At 35.4% G+C, this 20,844-nt stretch overlaps 1 protein-coding gene across 4 annotated transcripts in view; it reads right to left on the bottom strand.

The window, feature by feature from the left end:
* LOC111052760 overlaps positions 1-20,844 on the bottom strand; it is an 84,195-nt gene that overhangs the window by 26,380 nt on the left and 36,971 nt on the right. For 2 of the 4 annotated variants that reach the window (XR_005573272.1, XM_039442862.1), the window contains exons 1-10: positions 13,157-20,084; positions 12,118-12,222; positions 11,032-11,150; positions 9,625-9,820; positions 8,195-8,358; positions 6,721-6,859; positions 5,607-5,725; positions 3,821-3,973; positions 2,840-3,407; positions 702-838 (exon numbers count right to left, since the gene is read on the bottom strand). Coding sequence is in view for 3 of the 4 variants with exons in the window: in XM_039442862.1 (XP_039298796.1) it covers positions 702-838; positions 2,840-3,407; positions 3,821-3,973; positions 5,607-5,725; positions 6,721-6,859; positions 8,195-8,358; positions 9,625-9,820; positions 11,032-11,150; positions 12,118-12,222; positions 13,157-19,982 (8,526 nt within the window). In the remaining variant the exon portion in view is untranslated. Of the gene's footprint in view, positions 1-701; positions 839-2,839; positions 3,408-3,820; positions 3,974-5,606; positions 5,726-6,720; positions 6,860-8,194; positions 8,359-9,624; positions 9,821-11,031; positions 11,151-12,117; positions 12,223-13,156; positions 20,085-20,844 lie in introns of those variants that run through there. The other 2 variants (XM_022339519.2, XM_039442863.1) reach the window with 1 other exon arrangement.

Genomic DNA, 20,844 nt, shown 5'->3' on the forward strand with positions numbered 1-20,844 from the left:
CAATGAAACAATTCATACATGCATTCTCAAAGTTTTGAGCCAGAGTATGGCCTCGTGATATTTTATATGTAAGCATAAGAGGTGTTATTAGCAACGTCTTTGGAATTATCAATACTGAGGCTCTGTTGATCAGAAGTCTAAATGTTAATCATGATCAAATGTCCCCAGAAACAAAAGTTTCTACTGTCCATCCAAAAGGACATTCAAAGTTTCTACAGTCCTTAGAATCTAAGGGCCGGTTTCCGAGCTCGGGATTTAGCTAAGTTCTAGACTTTAAACAGCAGGAGTAAAAAAATTGGCTTTCCAAAACGGAGCGTAGTCACAGTTTTAATGACAGAAGTCGCAGTTTTTATTTTCTCATTTCTATAATTGGAAACGTTTTTCCTTGACGGAATTAAACATTCCTAAATCATTCAAAATAGCTGAAACTTTACACTATTTTCTCATTATTTTATGTTGTGTTAAATTTTCTAGTTTTTCGAAATTTAATTCAATTGTGAATTGACAATGACTACGACTATGCCCCGTTTTTGAAAGCCAATTTTCTGACTCCAGCTGTTTAAAGTCTAGAACTTAGCCAAATCTCGAGCTCGGAAACCGGCCCTAAATCATACAAGTTATTAAATAAATCTATGGTGCTCCAGATTTGTCGTGAAAGACTTAATTCTAATCGAACAAAAACGATAGAATTGTTCACTTACAATTTCTGGCCGTACTAATCTGCCAGAAGAATAGTCCACAATTGTAGTCTTATTGACTTTATGTTCAGTCGTGACGTGATGAAGCGCTTTTTTCTCACTATGGAAGATTTTGTTACACAGGAAGCACATTATGTGGTCTGTAAATGTGGAACAAGGGCAATAGTTAGAAACAATCAACAATGCATTGTGACAATGAATTTCTTTCTAAATTGACTCAACCCATAAACGCGTTTGTTGTGATAAATAGAGTGTCACTTGTCATTTTTTCTAATTCTGAATTCTTGCAACTGAATATAACTTTCGAACTCTGGATACCTCTTCATGAACAATCAACAGGCTTTGCAATCCTACATACAAGAATGAGGGCGTGTCCATAGTATGCGTTTTTTCAGACACCAATATCGGAGAGCTTCCTGCCCTGCCGACTCTGAAAACGCCTGAAAAACACCTAATATGGTCTCGTCCTGAGGATGCATAATATGAAAATCAGCCTAAGAAGTGTACAAGGCGCAACCAAATAACTAGCATTGAAAAGAATTGCATTTTCTTGTATATTTGAACTGCTTCCAATAATCCAAGCTGTAAAAACTTTATTACACCTATTTTGTATATACTAAATAGAATTCTCCGGGTGCATCCGATTGGTTTGACTTACTTCGGATGTACCCGGAGAATTCAGTTTCAAATAATATATCCATCTGCGAATCACTCAAATTTATTAAATCTACACATTATGTATGTTCAAAGATAACGGTAATACTGTGACTGTTAGAAATTAATTTAGTTCTACAATAGCATATTCTTAATCTTTCTGCTCAAAAATAATTGTCAAACTCACACTGTAGACTAAGGGTGGCTACTAGTCAGCAAGAGGCTTTGAACAAAAACCAGCTGTTTGACAGCAGCTTCTAACATAAAATAAACAACTAATAACAATAAATAAAGCACTGGAAAATTACAAATTATGATACAAACATAATTTAACCTCGACTCAAGTAGTGAACAACAAAAAACTAGAACCTAACTTCAAAAAATGTTGTTCGAAGCCTTTCGCTGTGATGACACAACAATGACGACACACATGTTCATCAAGCATGTCCTGTCGTTAGTGGCCAGCCTTAGTTACACAAGTGTTGCTGATAAGTATGGTTGTGATCACATTGGACGCATATGAGTGCAAGAGCACGCTAGGTTGTGCATGACACATTTGAAAAGCGCAAAAGGAACACACAGTGAAAGCGTGCACTTACTGGTTGCGTTTAGTGTGAACAGAAACAGACAAGTCACAACGTGTTTCAATGGCTCTTTCCAGATTTTGTTTTCAGACTCCTGCATGATCTGACTTTATCATAAGGCTAGCTTCACACGCTTTCGGTTTCATTCGGTTCGGTTCGTTACCGAAAACGAATGAGGCTTTCATACATGTCAGGTTTTAATTAGTACGGTTCTAATTAGGTATTTTCTTCTCAAACACAGCTGTGTTTGGATTTTCACAGTTCATGCTGGTATATTTAAATATAACAGCTGGTGTTAAATTGTAAGATGTTATTTTTTGAACAACAAAATTTTAAAGTTAATTAAAAATTGTGAATTATTTAAATAGTTTCTTTTTGATTATGTTAATTTTGGATGTTCAGAGAGATTATTTTTTAAATTGAAAATTTGTTCCTTGTTTTGACACATGGTATATAAACTTCATCTCTCCTCTCCATTGATGAAATCATGTAATATTCGTGGAAAAAAAAATGAAAATTCTCCCTTAGTTTTTATTTATATCTTTCATATTTTTTAGCAAACTATTCATTGAACAAAAAAATTTTCTGTGAACTAACAGAAATGAATTGACCATATTATTTTGACTTGGAAAATTTTGAAACAGATAGTCACGATATTAGGTTAAAAAAAAACAAAAAAGGCAAAGACTTTGTTTTTCCTGCTTCCCCAACAACGAATTCGAATATAATGAAACCTATTCGTGTCGAGGGGGCGTTCGGTGCTATGCGGTTGCTATTCGGTACCGAATTCAGACCGAATCATCGTTTCACACTTGCCGAAAACGAAACGAACCGAACCGAAAGTGTGTGAAAGTAGCCTAATACTCTGAAATGATCTGATCATACTCTAATACGGTACTTTACCTTGATCGATTTCAGGATCAGAATCACTTTCTGAGGAAGAGTTGTTCTCAATAACTTCGTTCACAATAAATTCTTTTTTAGGTTTGATAGAGTCTTTTCGAATAATCTTAGAGTCTCTTTCAGGAGATCTCTCTCTTTCAGGTGAAGAACTTATCTCGATCACTTCATGATCAATGGTTGGTGGAGGTCTTGAGCGTTTCACGATGCGAGGTTTAAGAGATTTGGACCACAGAGCGAATGGAGGAACTTCCGGTTCATTGTTTATGACTCGAGTCGCAGCCGAAGATTGTGAAGCGTGACTGGCTGCAGGTTTTGGCGTATTCTTTGGGAATAAATGATCAACCCTCCTATAAACTTGAAAGCTTGGTTGTGTACGCGGTCGTTGTACCACTTTGGATAGTTGAGTGCCAACTGTGGCGGTTGCCGTTTTTGTCTGGATTGAAGTCGGAACCATGAGTTCACCATCGATCACACTTTCAACGGGAACCCATAGATCTTCGAAGTTGACAATTTTCAATTTATTTAATTCCACATCAAGAGGCATATTCCGGTAGGCCAAACAATGAAACTGAAAGCAAAAAATAGACAAAATCTTAATAATTGAAATATTCCATTTAACATAACAATGATAACCTAACAAAACTACCAATAAATGCAAAAAAAAATGAAAGCCACCCCGAGTTAAACAGTGCGGGGTCATTCTATTAAAATAATCAATACACATAAAAACAATATTAGGCTTTTTCATACGAGTCGACAGGGCCGGAAGCTCTTCAATTCGCTGATTATTATCAGATTTCCCAAAGCCAACCCAATTAGTTTCCTATCGAAAAACGCCTATTGTAAAAATTTGAATTGTGATAAATTTATTATGAGAAAATTAATAATATGTTTTTGCTGCAATGGATGTTTTCCAATATTATAATTTATCATTTTGTCCAGTGAAATTTACATTTTCTAGAAAATTAAGTATTCACTCACAGCACCAGGCTTAAACTCCCTCTTACACGCCTCGGGTTTCAGATCTGGGTGGGAACCAGATAGATGTGCACGCATAACTTCACCCGTTGGCGCAGCGAAAATGCAATACATGCACTGATAGAGACCAAATAAATGGGTTGAATAATGATCATTCTGAAAAAAATTGAACAGTTATCATTAATAAATAAATCATTGGAATGGATTACAAAGTTTAATTTATGTTAAAAGGGTCGTTTTACACAGTATAAGTTTAAGCTAAAGTTTAAACCGAATCTGATTTTTTTCAACTAAAATTCCGTTTGCACAGTATCAGTTTGAGCTCTGTCTGAAGTTTAAACACTAGGAAAGATATTCAACTACCAAAGCAGGAGGTTTAAATCAAATAATTTGGACTAACTTGACATGTGAAAAGATTTAATACAGGGACAGATGATGATGAACTAATCATTTCAATTTCTGTGGTGAGGGAAAACGTTTTCAACGTCTAATGCAAAATTAGTATTGGATCAAATAAAAGACGCAAAATAAAAAAAGGCAACCTTGAACAGTGCCCTTCCAGCAAAGGACATATTTTTAATAACAATGAGATATTTCGCTTTCGAAATTTTTTTAACAAACGTGGGAAACCATAGCAGATTCCAGTATAACAACATCACTTCTCTCAACTTCTGAAAAATATATCAATTAAATAGTAATTATTGTATTTCATCATTTGAGAAATTTCTCCTCCTATGGTGAAGAAACGTCAATGTACGAGGGTTGTCTCAGAATCAAGTTACTCTATTTTTTATAACTCTGTACATGGCAGGAAAAGGCTGAATTTTTCTTCCAGGTTTTGTGGCAGTGCTGTAGAATTTTCATGCGGCTGCCATGATTCATTCGTCAGTAAGGAGCAATCCAATATGGACCCACCACTCACTCCTACCGCCTATTGAAAAATACATAGTGTCATCTGTTTTTAAACGGGAGAGAATGAAAGTGTGACTGAAATACACCGCAGGATGTATATGGCTAATTTCAACATTTGGAGTGAGTTTCTAATGAATTTTGACCAAAGTGTAGAAGGCTATGGTCGGACATCTTCGACAATGTTTGGCACGTGACGTGGATGGGAGTTCGCTTCGTTTAACAAACAAGAAACAATTAGCCTTGACATAACGTCATCACCATAAACACTACACAACTTGTGGTGAATTTCAGGGGCATTTTTATTCTTTACCATTAAAAAACTGATTACACTAAGAATTTTCTATTTGTAGTAGAAGTGAGTGTAGCGAGCAGCTGCATTTTGATTGCTCCTAATAAATCATGGCAACGGCTTGAAGCTGTTTTACAGCACTGCCATCGAACTTGCTAACTTGGAACAATGTTCCCTAAAAATTTTAGCCTATTCCTGCAATGTTCAGTGCAACTCAATTCAATCCACGTAGTTTGATAAAATGAATTTTCAAAGAAAACCTCTTGGGAATGTCATAGAACAAACAATGAGCGTTTAGTATTGATTACAGTCATCTGTTGTCTTGTGATTCAATTATAGTGAGACATCAAACTGTCAACATTAGTTGAATGATGTTATTTAAATGATTACAGTTTGAAATTAATTTCACTATAGCAACTTTCAATTCCAACATCTAACATAATTTTATTAGTCTTTGATAAAACTTTCATCGTTTCTGACTCTATTCACACTCATGTAACAAGATATACTCGTAATTTACAAGTGAACTTCAATATCGAATAATATATTTAGATCAAGAAAACTTGGAATTCTTGAAAAGATACTTACCATCTCGGTCAATAATACAGGTTTCTTACACATATGACATTTGTGACCATTATAGCCATGGAATAAGAGGTGGCGTTCCATAAGGTTCCATACAAAGGTGCTCGAATAGTAGCAGCTGCCTGGAAAATAGAATACATAACAAATGATGAATGATTTTATTTCCTCCTTAGAATGGCCACTAACGACAGGCATAGAGAAACAATAGCGTAAGTAGATATCCCATGGTATAGGACGTTTATGTCGCAACTTTTACTGTTATCTCAAGCCGATAGTTCACGTAGTTCTTCCCCGTGAATCTGTGTGACACCCTGGTAGTCTCTCATATTGTGCCGTTCATACACTCTCACCACAACAAAACAGTAAAAATCGACAATAATCGACGGTAATCGGCTTGAGATAACAGTAAAAGTTGCAACATGAACGCCCTATACCATGGGATATCTTCTTAAGCTATTGTTTCTCTATGCGACAGGACAAGTGAGAACATGTGTGAACACATGTAATACATGCTGTGACATCAGGCTACCAACAAATTTCGAGGTTAGGATTTTGTATCTTCGATTTCTTGTTTATTTTTTCTTCGCGACTTTATTTGAGGTTAAATTATTTTTTATCATTATAATTTGTAGTTATCTAGTGGTTTAATTAACTGTTATTGGTTGTTCATTTTATGTTGGAAGCTGCTGTCAAACAGCTGTTTTTCGTTCGAAGCCTTTTACATGAACTTATTTTTCGTTCAAAGACGTCCGTTCACACATGTTCGACACACTTGTCCTGTCGTTGTAGGCCGGCCTTAAAACTAACATTGGAATTTGCATAAGTAAAATTTACAAGAATCTTCTTGGAAAATAGACTGATCACGTTTCTAGAAGTTTGTCAGTAAGAAACAAAAATATAATCAAAACAGTAAAAAAATACATGAAATAATTATTTTTTATTTGAGTTGGTTAGCTATAATGAATAACGAATTTCATAATACTTTAAATAAACACTAGTATATACCGTGACAGTGACTTGAACGTTTATTACACAGGTTATAAAATTATGGATTCATTCAAAAAACATTTCAAATGAAAATCTATAAAAGAGAAAATAACATATAGGAGATACTCACTACCATCACTTCCATTGCCAAACATGCACCGGTAAGGCAGGATAACATCAGTTCTTTTCGGCATGTCGGGGCGAGGAATCAATGGCTCCACATATCTACAGTTATATATTTTTAACGTCTTGTCGACGTGTACGATGTCCTGAAAAATAAGTTATTGTTCTTATCAAGTGCAAAATAATTATAAACAGAAATTTAATTTCACCAACTGAGTATGAATTCTAGACATGTGCTTAACGGTATATACAGTGTTTGTTAAATAGGCCGACAAACTTCCTGAGTGGTTTCCTTACATCAAAATAAAGAAAAAAGTTCCAGTAAACATGAGATAATAATGGCGGAAGATTACACATTTTTCTTCAAGTTTTCAGTTTTATATATTTGTGGCTGCCTCATGATGGTACGAAAATGAACAATGTCAATTTAGCTGGTGAATGGAATAAAACCAATTAGAAATATGCAATTAAGAACTTCGATGATTGTTGAAATAATTTAAAAATACACCAGAAACATTATTCATAAGGGATATAATTAGAACAGTTATTGTTCAAAGGTAAGCTATTTTGAATGTGATGAAATTGTAGATAATTAAATTGTGAAGAAAAAATGTTCTTTCAAGTTTTTGTCCAAAACGCACCCAAACGTCATAATTATGGTAGTTTATAGATTTAAGGAGAGATTTTTCAAATCAATTTTTATTTCTGTTTTGTTTCCTTTGAATCCTGATTTATGAGGCTTGGGTGCGTTTTAGACAAAATATAACTAGGCATTTTCCCAAAAATCTAAATATCTACTACAGTCTACAAGTTCCTTTCATTTAGAATTTTGTTAAACGGTAATAATCCTAGTTTTATTTGTCTAAATTATATAGTATCTACAGTTAGTAAGCGTCTAGAAAGCGGACATAACCTCAAATTTCAAGTGCAACATTCATTGCTTTTCAAATGATTATCATATATTAGGTTAATATATGAATATTTCAAATTGAATAGGTTCCTACACATAGTTAAACATGATATGAAAATACGAATGATGTTAGAGCTTAAACTTTGATGGTTTAATACGTTTAAGGGCCGTTTGCACAGTATAGATTGCTAAACTCGATTAAGTTAATCGAGTTTGAGTTAATCTGAAAGTTTAAACTTGAATCGGTTTTCTCAGTGTATTTACTAATCCAGTTCAAGTTAAATTAGTTTAGCGTTAAGTTGGTAATAGAATGTCATTAAAAACTTCTATCAATTCCTGTCAATTCTATCAATAATGATTCACTATAACCTAAATAATTATTATCTACAGAAGCATTAAAAACAACCGTCGAAGAATAATTTACTATTAGCTATTTCCCCATCAAATCTTACAGATGTCTAGTTAATCCAAATTATTTGGTTTAAACTTTCCCAGAGTTTAAACTAAACACAAAGTTTAAACCTCCTGTTTTGGACCAGGCATTAGTGAAGTTAATTGAAAGGATACTTACATGATGGTACATAACATTATTGTACGAAAGAGACCTATAATTGCAATAAGCACATTGTTTATTGCTGTGACAATGATAGACTTTCAGGTGTCTGAGTAGAGCAGTCCTGCAGGAAGTCTTGACGTCACAGTAGGCGCAGTGGAACCATGGTGCAGTAGATGTCACTGAAAATCAAATCAAATTAGTAATTGATTACTCGAAAAATGAATACAAACATCTGCAATAAATTCTATTGACCTTTCAATTGACGTATGATTAACATGTCATTGAAATTTTAACATAAACTAAAATTTGAAAGTGAAATTAATGCTCATCTCAACTCAAATATGTATGAAGGGAATCTAAAAGCAAGATGAGAAACTCAAGTTCAATGCCTCCCAAATCTCAACTGGAATGTAGTTCATTGAAACGTTATTACTTTACTACCACAACATTTATTTTAGTATCATAAACTGAATCAACAATAATTCATTCGATACACACTTTTTCCCATGAGATGTATATCTATAACTCGAATAGTAATGGAGAGCAGGGGATTAACATATACCTAATCATGTAACGCGCGTAATCTACAACTGCGCGTAAAGAAAGAATTTACATACTCAATTCTCCTCGTAAAACAGCTTATTTCTGAGGAGAATCTACTTTTTCGCTCGCTAACCATCTACGCAAGCGCGGTAGATTTTCTTTACGCTCGCAAATCATTCGCGCATGCGCAGAAGAGTTTCTTTACGCTTGCTAATCAGCTGATGATAAGCAGCTCGCCAGAAGACAAACCACTCTCGGTCAGATCTTAACCTAAAAGTCGGTAGTTATACCGATTCTACAGCCATGATGGATATCAGTGTAGACGAATTATTATAAAATCCGCCAGATATAAATGATTTAACAGGTTTGTGCAGTTGTAACAAAAAATTGTATGTAATTCGCGCGTAATGACTCTTTGTCGCTCTTGCAAAATTATCACGCTCCGCTTCGCGTCGCGTGATAACTGTTTTGCGCGAGCGATAAAGTCGCGCATTACACTCTTAATACATAGCTATCTTATAATATGATCACATAGCACGTGTAATAAGTAAGTCTGTTGTGAGGTAATCAGGTAATCGATAATGATGTACAATAGAGTGAATGGGGATTGAACAGATGTTGAAGACTCAAGTTACGACGCTTATTAGCTCGTAGCTTTTATAAGCTCGCCATATTGAATTTAGCAAGCATAAAGGTGCGTAAGGACTTAGCGCAACGAATACCCGCATTTCACTTTTCATCAGCTGTTGTTGTGCTCATTATATCTGTATCTTACAGTTTCTGTACAAATATAGGTATGATAACAATAGCATCATCTGATGGAACGTGAAATGCGCATGTTCGTGGCGCATAAGTCTGTACGCACCTTATAAAAAATTAGATGCACTGAGAAATGTTTTTACCTTTTACAGGATGATATTTCTTCAAATGATCGAGAAAATCACTGGAGCGATTTGAGCTGAAATGGCAGTTTACTCCCATACATTTGTAGAAATTGATTAGGTACTCCATAGTCGGATTCTGCTCTAAAGTGGCCAGTTCGTATTGTTCACGAGGTCTTTTTCGGGTAGCTTCATTGTGGAGAGAGTTCATGATGGTCTGCAATTGAAAAGAGTATTGTTAAGATGAGAGATTGAAATCGATTGGATCATCTGTGATGATCTCAAGTGCCGTTTGCACAGTGACAGTTCAAACTAGATTTCATTTTAAACTAGATTAAATCTGTATCAAGTCTGGTTTGTTATAATGTGTTTCATTTTGAGTTTAAGCCACCAGCTGATTAAATCGAGTTTAAGCCTTGACTGTGCGAACGGCCCTAAAAGTTGATAGGGAAGTAAAAAAAATTTATTTCCACAAAGATTCAAAATTAATGTCCCAATTACAAACAATTATACAAAAAACCGATACACACAAACCAATTTAACATCAAATTACTTATAGAAACATAAAATTTATGATGGTGTATTATTAGTCTCTCCTTTTGAGGCTCGGACCACTTCTACGAAAAACTAGGCTAAATACACCATGATTTGTGGAAAACACACAAAAAACGTTGACTTGAACGAATCTTGTTCATAATGATGAGGCAGCGTTCCATGTAAGGGGTAAAGTCGATCGAAATAATATTCCCAATGGGAAACCAAAAACCCTTATCAAGCAGTGGAGTATGAACGAGTTTCATAATTTTTTTTTGTAAATTTTCACAAACAATAGTTTATGGACGCTAATTTTTTATGCCATCCGAGTCTCAAAAGGAGGAACTTATAATACACCATCATAAGCTTGATGCTTTTGTTAATAATTTGAGGTAGAATAGTTTGTCATTGTTTTTAAAAATTATTCAATATAATAGGTCAATTGTATAAAAGCTAGCAATTGCTAGTTCTAAGTCATTTTCAAGTAAATGCTAGAATTCGAGTCAGCTGTACTATTTGTATGGTGAGAACCAAAGACTAGTAGCTAGTCAGAATATTTTAGTTTTCATGCAATCGACCCAATACAATACAGAATCTAAACTAGGGTAAATGATCCTAATTGAAATAAAACATTTTGGAAATGTTCTATACAATCATTTCTACAAACAAACGAATAAATCAAATTTAATATACCGGGTCACTGTATTAAAACACTTGAAAAATAAAAGTGACTTTTAAATGTTATCTCATATAAGCCCTAAACATTGAAGAAATAACTTATATTCAAAAATGCATTATCTAAACGGATTGATAAAAAACTATCAACCGGGGATTCCGAACAAATAAAAATAATATATTTGAACCTGAGTAGATTTAAACTATTTTAAACCTGACCTGCCGTGTCTCTGCATCACAATTTGCAGCACTCACTACGCTTTCTATTCTCAAATTTCCAAAGAAATTGCTAGAAGTAGACGGTTGATCTTGCACGAAGCTCGGACCAGCTACAGGAGCTGAAAATTTAAAATTTACGTTTATTATCCTCACAAACATTCTAGAAGAAAAGTGAACATCCTAAAAACCATTAATCGTTTGTTGTGGTGTAGCATAAAACCGAATTTGAATGATCAGAAAAGAGAAAATTTATTACTGTTGAGAAACATTTGGTAGATACAGAATAAAAAAAAGGTAGAAGATTTTATGAAAAACTATTATTAATGATATCCTACTTCTAGTTGTAACAGATTCATTCATTATCTTCAAAAAATACTAGTTTCGGTCGTTACACTGCTTACACTCAAGTGAATAACATTTATCTCAACATCCCAAAAAGCAAATACGATATTGTTTTCTAATTTGTGTTCCCTACAGGCTACCCTGCGTGGGGACACTTGAATATATATAAAATAAAATGGTAATATACAAATGTAAATAGTACAGGATATTTCTGAATGATGGACCCATTTTCAAAAATTGGTATTTATTGAAGTAAAAATGCAAAATGGACAACCTTTATACCAATGGAAAGATAAAGTTTCAAAGTTTTTTTTAATACCCTTCAAGTGTTCAATGTGGCCTCCGGCTGCTGCACAGCAAACATCTACGCGGTAGCCAAACTCGTCCCACACGCGAGGGTGTTCTTGAATGCACGACAGCAGTGATACGGTTCCGCAGATCGTGCAGCAGCCGGAGGCCACATTGAAAACTTATAAGGTATTAAAAAAAAAACGTTGAAACTTTCTCTTTCCATTGGTATAAAGGTTGTTCATTTTGCATTTTTACTTCAATAAATACCAATTTTTGAAAATGGGTCCATCATTATAAACAACATATGAATGTATATGCTATAATATTGAAATAGACCAATGTCAATTTATAAACAGTCTTGCACACTTTCACACATACACAAAACTTTAAATTATCTACGGATATTTTAATGTCTCATTTGTATTTGTTTTGGATAAGAGAGGAAATACTCACGGTTGTCTACAACCGTAGAAAATGTAGATAGCTTGTCACCACTGAGACGACGAACTCTAATCCTCCCTATATTGGATGGGGGTTGCTGCTGCTGCTGCTGTTCAACTGTCAAATAAACAAATTATTTATTCAACTGAACAAAAAAACATACAGGTGTTAAAGAAATTTTATTGTATTCTATGTATTCTGTTGTTGCTATAACATTGTTTAATGTTTTCTGCAATGAAGATTTTGAATATTGATATCATCAAAGAGAAGGAGAAGAAAGAAAAATGAGAAATTGGAGAGGAGAGGAAGAAAGGAAAAAGTGCAAGATCAAGGAGGTTTTGGAAGAAAACTAGATAATGTGTGAATCCATCATTTTAATAACGGTCAATACTGATACAGCTGCGAGACCCTTTGTCAGGTAGACTTTGTAAGCACATTTCTGATCCTTGTGCAATGAAGCATTTGCCTCCATCCGGCTGAATTTAGTGACTCTATTTCATACTTGAAATTTAACTCGAGGATTTCAATTTCCGTGGTCTGTAGAGGTCCATCGACGTTTTAATTTCCAACTATTAGACAGTCTGTAGCTCTTGGTTCCTGCAAAGCTTATCAAAATATGACAAACATCTAAACCAAAAAGGTATATACCAGTTTTTATTTATGTACAATCTAATTGCAAAACAAAGGATTGTCCGTCATGTGGCAAAATACTATAAAAAGCTAAAACTATTTCAATGGGGGCAAGGACAGATCTATTGTTGAATATCGACATGGGTTGAGGAGGGGTGTTATCCTCCATTGACCGTCCATGCACCCATTGAGATAGGTTTTTTCATATCAATGTTGCATGAGATATAACGAACGAATATAGAAGGCAGTGGCAAGGCAGAGAATCGGCAATGCTGTTCTCCTATCTTTCTACACTGCCATTATAAATAATAACTTGGACTTCTCACTATGTTAAGTATTTTCATAAATAGTAGGTATTTTCATAAAAGTAAGTATTAATTATGAATATGTTTTGAAAAGCAAAAGTAACGGTGAAACCGACCTGCTGGCAGGGCTTGTGTAGGCGATTGCGGAAGCGTTGGAATTGAGGGCAGCATATGCTCCAAGCCATGTCTGACAATTCCTTTCAATAGGAGAACAGATCCCAAAGAGCAATCAAATTCATGTTTGCAAATGGAGCAGTCCAGTGTGGTGTACAGAGCTAGGTGCTTTCCGAAATGGCATAGAATATACTTGGGATTTTCACTTGTAAAATTACAAGAGCTGATGTTACACGAGAATGTCACGCTTTTGTTAGATCGGCTGATGGTCAGTGGTCCTACATCAACCTTGCAAATAACTGCACTTTCAGTATCCGCATCGCATACCAAGTTTAACAAACACATTTCTTCATTCTGTAAATCCTCCATATCAAAATCATCTACAGAAGTATTATCGCTAGAATTGTCTTCTTCGCTGTCATCTGATCTTGGTTCATATTTGGTGATGAGACTGAAAATTTTGGGCGAGTCACTGTGAGCATCAGAACTTTCCAATTCGACGATGTTTTCTTCTTCCTCGTTATCTTTCGCAAGTAATATTTCTTCCTCGATTTCTGTTTCCTCTACTTGGCTCAACTCCTCTTCTGATATCTGTTGTTCAATCATATCTTCATCAGCAGCAGAGCTTACCTCATCTATAATTATTTCTTCTACCTCTTGAGGTAGAGATAAACTTTCCAATGAAATATCCATTTTCGCCTCTAACTCTTCTTGAGACAAATTTTCCTCTGGTCCTGAAGAGATTGATTCATTTTCTGAACTACATTTCCAAGACTTATGCAAGTCGCCGACTTTCCCAGAGATTGCCTTGCTAACAGCAGTTTGTTCCTTTCTGAACAGAGTATCTCCTATATTTTGTAACGTGTCTTTCATAAGGCATCGTAATTTGGTGAAATCTTTGTCTGGTTCGACACAAGAAAATGCACTTTCATTTACAACGGTTGCACGATTTTCCTGAATAGTTGTATTCAAGGCATTTGCTGAAAATGCACTTTCATTTACAACGGTTGTAGGATTTTCTTGAATAGTTGTATTCGAGGCAATAGGTGGTAGATTTTCATTGCTAACTTCAATAACGGAAGGGATTGAAGTAATACCGTCCAACAAACTAGAATCGATGTTGTTGTTGTTGAGGGCTGGTTGTGCAGGCTTTGCTTCCAGTGAAGACATATTGATCCGTATCACTTTCACATCATTCGCTCCACTATGATGATTTTTCACATGTTCCTCAACTGTACTTTTCTTCAATTGTACAAAATAACAATCTGAACAAATGTAACCGAACACATTTTTCATATCAAGAAGTGGATCAACTTCAACGGCAGTTTTAGAATTACTTTTCCAGTCGAGTTTGTGGTCTACAGTGCAGTGGACTTTCATTGCATCTCTGTTTGAAGTTTTAAGCTCACAAAGTTTACATGTGTATCTGTATTCTCCCGTGTGCGATGTAATATGGTCATAGAAACTAACAACATTAGTGCACTGACGACTGCACATGTAACACTGAAATGCTGATGGTTTAATACTTATTTCTTTTTTGGATTTCACAATAGCTTCTTTGGCATCATTTGCGTTTAATCTGGAGATCAAAACATCTTGGTCTGAATGTTCGGTAACATAATGTTTAACTATTGGTTTCCCGTAGAAACTACATATCTTACAATCGTATTCTTTCACAGAGGATCCAAATCCGGATTTTTGGAAATACGACTTATCGGTAAAAATGTTGGCAAGCTCCGAATATTCAAGGGAAGACCTCTTCCGACAACCCACCTTTGCTATTTCTGCATTGCTAGAAATGCTTTCTTCAGACTCAATAGAACCTTTTTGTAGATTCCCATTCTTATCAGACTCTTCTAAAATTGGAGGAACACTGTTCAACACATTAGAGTCATGAGCTATTGAAAGATTAGTCTCATTGGACGATGAATTTTGAGATTCTGATTGACATGCTGATTCAATCATAGCTGGGTTATTCTTTTCTAATATAATTACAGGATTTTTTAGAGGCTTCTGCTGACTTACTGATTCATCTATATCCAAAATTTTCCGAGGACTTCGTTTTTTTCTTGAATTCTTAGGTACAGAAGAATCGTGCGTTTTAACAGCATTATTGCCGACAAGACTAGCATCACTTTTTTCGCAAATCGAAGATTTTTCAGTGGAATTCAACTTTTTTGCCACTTTATCTGATACTTCAGATGTATTTACAACAGATTGTTTTGTTGCTTTTGATGCGGACTCCACTTTATCTGATACTTCAGATGTATTTACAACAGATTGTTTTGTTGCTTTTGATGTGGACGCCACTTTATCTGATACTTCAGATATATTTACAACAGATTGTTTTGTTGCTTTTGATGTGGACGCCACTTTATCTGATACTTCAGATGTATTTACAACAGATTTTTTTGTTGCTTTTGATGTGGACGCCACTTTATCTGATACTTCAGATTTATTTACAACAGATTGTTTTGTTGCTTTTGATGTGGACGCCACTTTATCTGATACTTCAGATGTATTTACAACAGATTGTTTTATTGCTTTTGATGTGGACGCCACTTTATCTGATACTTCAGATTTATTTACAACAGATTGTTTTGTTGCGTTTGATGTAGAACACGGTTTCGGTTTCATCAGAACATTACTTTTTTGTAAAAGTACAATGGGAGTTGATTTTAAAGAGCTGTTAATCAAAATCGATTTTATTAATTCTTCCTCCGTTTTCTGTTTATCACAGTCGTTTTGTTGATGATCGAGGTCTTCCGTAACTTTTGAGACACTTGGCAACTTATTAAGATCATCGTTGTCTTCTTTGTTTTCCTTGTTTGAAGAATTCGATTTGGAAATCTTCAACTCACTATCTTTCAATTCAACTTGTGCGGTTTCATCGAGCAACTCTATTTCATCATTTTTGTTTTCTATATTTTTCCCGCCTTCAACTTGATCTTTTGTACTTTCTTTTTGAAGTTTATTTCTGTTACTAACCTCTGGATTTTTATCCACTTGATTGGTAGCTGTTGAATTTCGAAGTCTACAGGAACGAATTCCAGACGTTTTTTCAATTTCTGCTTTTAAGAACATTTCACGTAGCCCATCATGTAATTTATCAAGTTCACTCTTATTTCGCTTTCCCTTTTTCAAGTGTGTTGATGTTTTTTCATTTTGAGCTTTGATCTTAGTATTCAAACAACGTCTGTAAGGTCTCTTTCCTTTGACTTGTCTGGTTTTCTTCTTATTGCGAGTACATTTACGGAGTTTTTTAGTGGTTTCAGTCAATTTATTAGAAGATGCATCGTCACTCTTATTTGAAGTGACTGCAATGTTGCTCATGTCTTTGCATTCATTGTTTTGAGTGCAGACATCTTCTGGTTTTATATCTTCTCCAATTTTAAATTCACTAGCTTCTTCCTCCTCATCTTCCTCATCAATAATCATTTTTATTCTGTCAATTTTTTTATTGATTTTTCCCTTATTTATAGCGTAAAACATTTTGGTTTCTTCTGTTTGCATGAAAAAATCGACGATTGGTTTTTTTGAAATACCACCACTGGACTCTCCCTCTTCTTTGACACAAATCTCCTCAACTTTGATATCGCTTTGGGATTCTACTTTTATAGGTATATCAGATTCATTTGACGGAATTATTACTATTGAATCATCATCATCATTATTTTCCAAAGCTTGGTCAGTGTTAATATTGTCAAGGCACATAGGATTTATTGATTTTTCTTTTTCTTTGTTTTTTTGTCGATCCAAACTTGGTTCAGCAATTGACGAGGAATCTTTTGCCTGACTGTTTTTATTCTTTTCTTGAGACATTTCATCATTATCATTATCTATACTTTTAGATTTCTTTGGACTACTGATTGCGATGTTATCAGGCTTTTCTAAGGCACTACCTGGTATGATGCTTTCTCTATCAACATTCGAAGCCGAGTTTTCATTTTCAGGAGCTACAGATTCGTTCAATTGTTTATCATTTTCAGATCTGTTTCTAACAGACTCCGTCTGATTAAGGCCATCACCAAGAATTCCTGAAGTAGTAGACGAATCTGAATGTTTTTCTTTTGCTTGAGAAACGATATTGTGCTGAGATGATTGATCACTCCCTTGAGACAACCTGGAAACATTAACTGCTTCAAGCTTTTCCAATTTCGATTTTACATTACATTCATCAACCTCTGATTTTTCTAGAGTATCCTTTGAAGAAATATTATTTTTGTCCAGCTTTTTGCACTTCATATCTGACTCATCTTCTAGCAAAACTACTTTACTCTCTTCAACAAAACTAATGGGTATTTCGCCAGGATCATCATGGACGCTTTCATGAGAATTCTCTGCCACTTCACGAACTTCTATTTCTCTTTCATCGGTACTCTTCTCTCGTGAATGGGATATTTCTGTTGAACTACATGACAGGATATTACTATATGATGTTTTTTCAACAACTTTTGAAATAGGCTTGCTATCCATCTCCTTTGGAATGATATGCACCTTTGATTCGGCAGAATTTGAATCATGTTCATGGTCAGTGATCTTTTTCGTATTTTTTTCGAAAAATTTCCGTTGAGGTTTATTTTCATTTTCTTTGGATTTTAATCTGTAATTTTGCACACCATAACCTCTCCCAGTTATCGGCCCTCTTGTGTCAGAGTAGAGGTGATCGAGGGGAGAAACGTAGGTGTCTCTTCTGGTGTCTCTATGACATGGTTGGCTTGATGCCGTTCTGCTGTCAGTGGTAGCTCTTTCTTGGCTTGCTGTTCTGACAGGATGTCTGTCGGAACGTTCTTGGCTGAATGATCTTTTAGAATATCTATCATAATTGTCCGAGTTACGTTCTCGGCTTACAGATCTTTCAAATTTGTTAGAATCGTCTGGATGAAATCGTTCTTGCCTCATTCGAGAACGTCCAGAGAACCTGTCAGAATTAAATCTATCAGCTGAAGGTGAACTGAAAGATCTTTCATAACTAGAACGGGTTGAATGAGCTCTTTTGTGTTCCAAATCTGACATATCAGAAAATGATTCATTGAAATCTCTGTGCCTATTAAACCGAGCTTCTGGCATCCTTCTTTCTGTTGAATCATAAAAACTACTATCTTCTGGATAATCAAGACTAGATCTGGAGTGTGAATACCTTCCTGGCGTCCGTTCTGGACTGAATCTGTGATCTGGAGGCCTTCTACCCAATGACGTTCTTCCATACTGATTCGAATTCTGCACACAGTTTTCTCTGCGATATCTCGAGTATAATCCAGAACTATCGTTAGTAAATCTTAATCTATCCTCACGAACTCGTTGCCATTCGTCTGCTTCTGAGGATCTTTCCAGTGATGATCGCCGATTATCTCTGTTGAAGTAATTCTGCGAATGGCCATTTTGTGGCTCATGAAACGATTGTCCAACATTTCTATTACTGTTACCAGAGCTAATATCATGGGAAAAGTTCAAATGGTTATAACTTGGTGATTGGATACTATGCTGAGAGGGCATAGCAACAGTATCAAAGGCATGACTCTCCAATCTACTGAGACTTCCAGATCTTTCTTCCCCATAATTGTTTGATCTAGAGTTATGGAATGGGTCAAATCTGTCGGTTACCTGGTTAGAGTCATTTGAGCCACTTCTTGTTCCGTTACAAATTTCACTGGACCTGGGAGTCCTAAAAGAAGCAAATGCGTTTTGATCACCAACAATATCAGAATTACCCAATCCTCTTTCTGGCTTGCTAGGAAGCCCATGAGTTATTGAAGTTTGACTTGGATCAAATCTATCAACAGCTTGATCAGTTCCAGGATTGCCTTGTAAAGAACTTTTAGTTGAAAAACGTTCTAATATCTGGATTGTGTCTGGTGGTATAGTTGGCAGATTATGAATGTTTTCAACAACTAATTTTTCCAGTTGTTCTTTTGACATACTAGATAAGGTTGATTGATTAGTCTTGACTTTTTGCTGGTCAGAGATCGGATTTGAGAGTTTTGATTTCTTTGGCGTCTCTTTATTCATTAAATCCATAATTGTACCCGGTTTTAGATTCGCAATCCGATTTTGTTCAATACTATGGAGGCTTTTAGGTTTCAGTTTTTCGGAAGTTTTCAATGTTCTAAGCGCACCCCCAACACTTGCGCCAACTTTATGAACAGTCGTAATTTCCTCTGCAAGTTTGGCACGGAGGCTCTGGCTTTGGGTGGGCTCACATTTGCTGGGCACATTCTCCTCTGACTTTCTTGGAACATTCTCTTCTTTAGGCACTGTCTTGCATTGAACATTTTCTTGTCTCAGCTCAGGTTTGCTGGTAACATTTTCCTGTAGTGGAATAGTGGGTTGTGGCAACCTTTCACTACACAAACTTTTACGCAAAAGACCTCTCGCAAGTCTCGGATCCTTGGGTGATACTAATGCAACTGGCCGCTTATTTGCATTTTGATCCAAATGTGTAGCAGGTTTCAAATCACTCTCATTTAGAACAGTTGGAGGTATTTTTTGTGAGAGAATTGTTGATGATTCAACTGATTTCATAGGAGATACTGATGGATTAACTGACGGTGTATCTTTCTTTTCACTCAAAACAGGCGGAGATATTTTTTGTGAGAGATTTGTTGATGATTCAACTGATTTCATAGGAGATACTGATGGATTAGCTGACGGTGTATCTTTCTTTTCACTCAAAACAGGCGGAGATATTTTTTGTGAGAGATTTGTTGATGATTCAACTGATTTCATAGGAGATACTGATGGATTAGCTGACGGTGTATCTTTCTTTTCACTCAAAACAGGCGGAGATATTTTTAGTGAGAGAATTGTTGATGATTCAACTGATTTCATAGGAGATACTGATGGATTAGCTGACGGTGTATCTTTCTTTTCACTCAAAACAGGCGGAGATATTTTTTGTGAGAGATTGTTGATGATTCAACTGATTCATAGGAGATACTGATGGATTAGCTGACGGTGTATCTTTCTTTTCACTCAAAACAGGCGGAGATATTTTTTGTGAGAGATTTGTTGATGATTCAACTGATTTCATAGGAGATACTGATGGATTAGCTGACGGTGTATCTTTCTTTTCACTCAAAACAGGCGGAGATATTTTTAGTGAGAGAATTGTTGATGATTCAACTGATTTCATAGGAGATACTGATGGATTAGCTGACGGTGTATCTTTCTTTTCACTCAAAACAGGCGGAGATATTTTTTGTGAGAGATTGTTGATGATTCAACTGATTCATAGGAGATACTGATGGATTAGCTGATGGTGTATCTTTCTTTTCACTCAAAACAGGCGGAGATATTTTTTGTGAGAGAATTGTTGATGATTCAACTGATTTCATAGGAGATACTGATGGATTAGCTGATGGTGTATCTTTCTTTTCACTCAAAACAGGCGGAGATATTTTTAGTGAGAGAATTGTTGATGATTCGACTGATTTCATAGGAGATACTGATGGATTAGCTGATGGTGTATCTTTCTTTTCACTCAAAACAGGCGGAGATATTTTTTGTAAGTGACACTTTGTGTCTGATTTCACAGGAGATTTGACTGGAATAACTGATGGTGTATTTGCCTCAGATTTGTTTTCACTCAAAACAGTCGTAGTCGTTTTCTTTACCGGGTTATCATCCGATTTCAAAGGTTGACTTGAACATTTTGAAGGGTCTGCAGTCGTGGTTGGTTTGAATCTGAAAT

The sequence above is a fragment of the Nilaparvata lugens genome, chromosome X, assembly GCF_014356525.2.
Source record: "Nilaparvata lugens isolate BPH chromosome X, ASM1435652v1, whole genome shotgun sequence".
In the NCBI taxonomy this organism is placed as follows: Eukaryota; Metazoa; Arthropoda; class Insecta; order Hemiptera; family Delphacidae; genus Nilaparvata; species Nilaparvata lugens.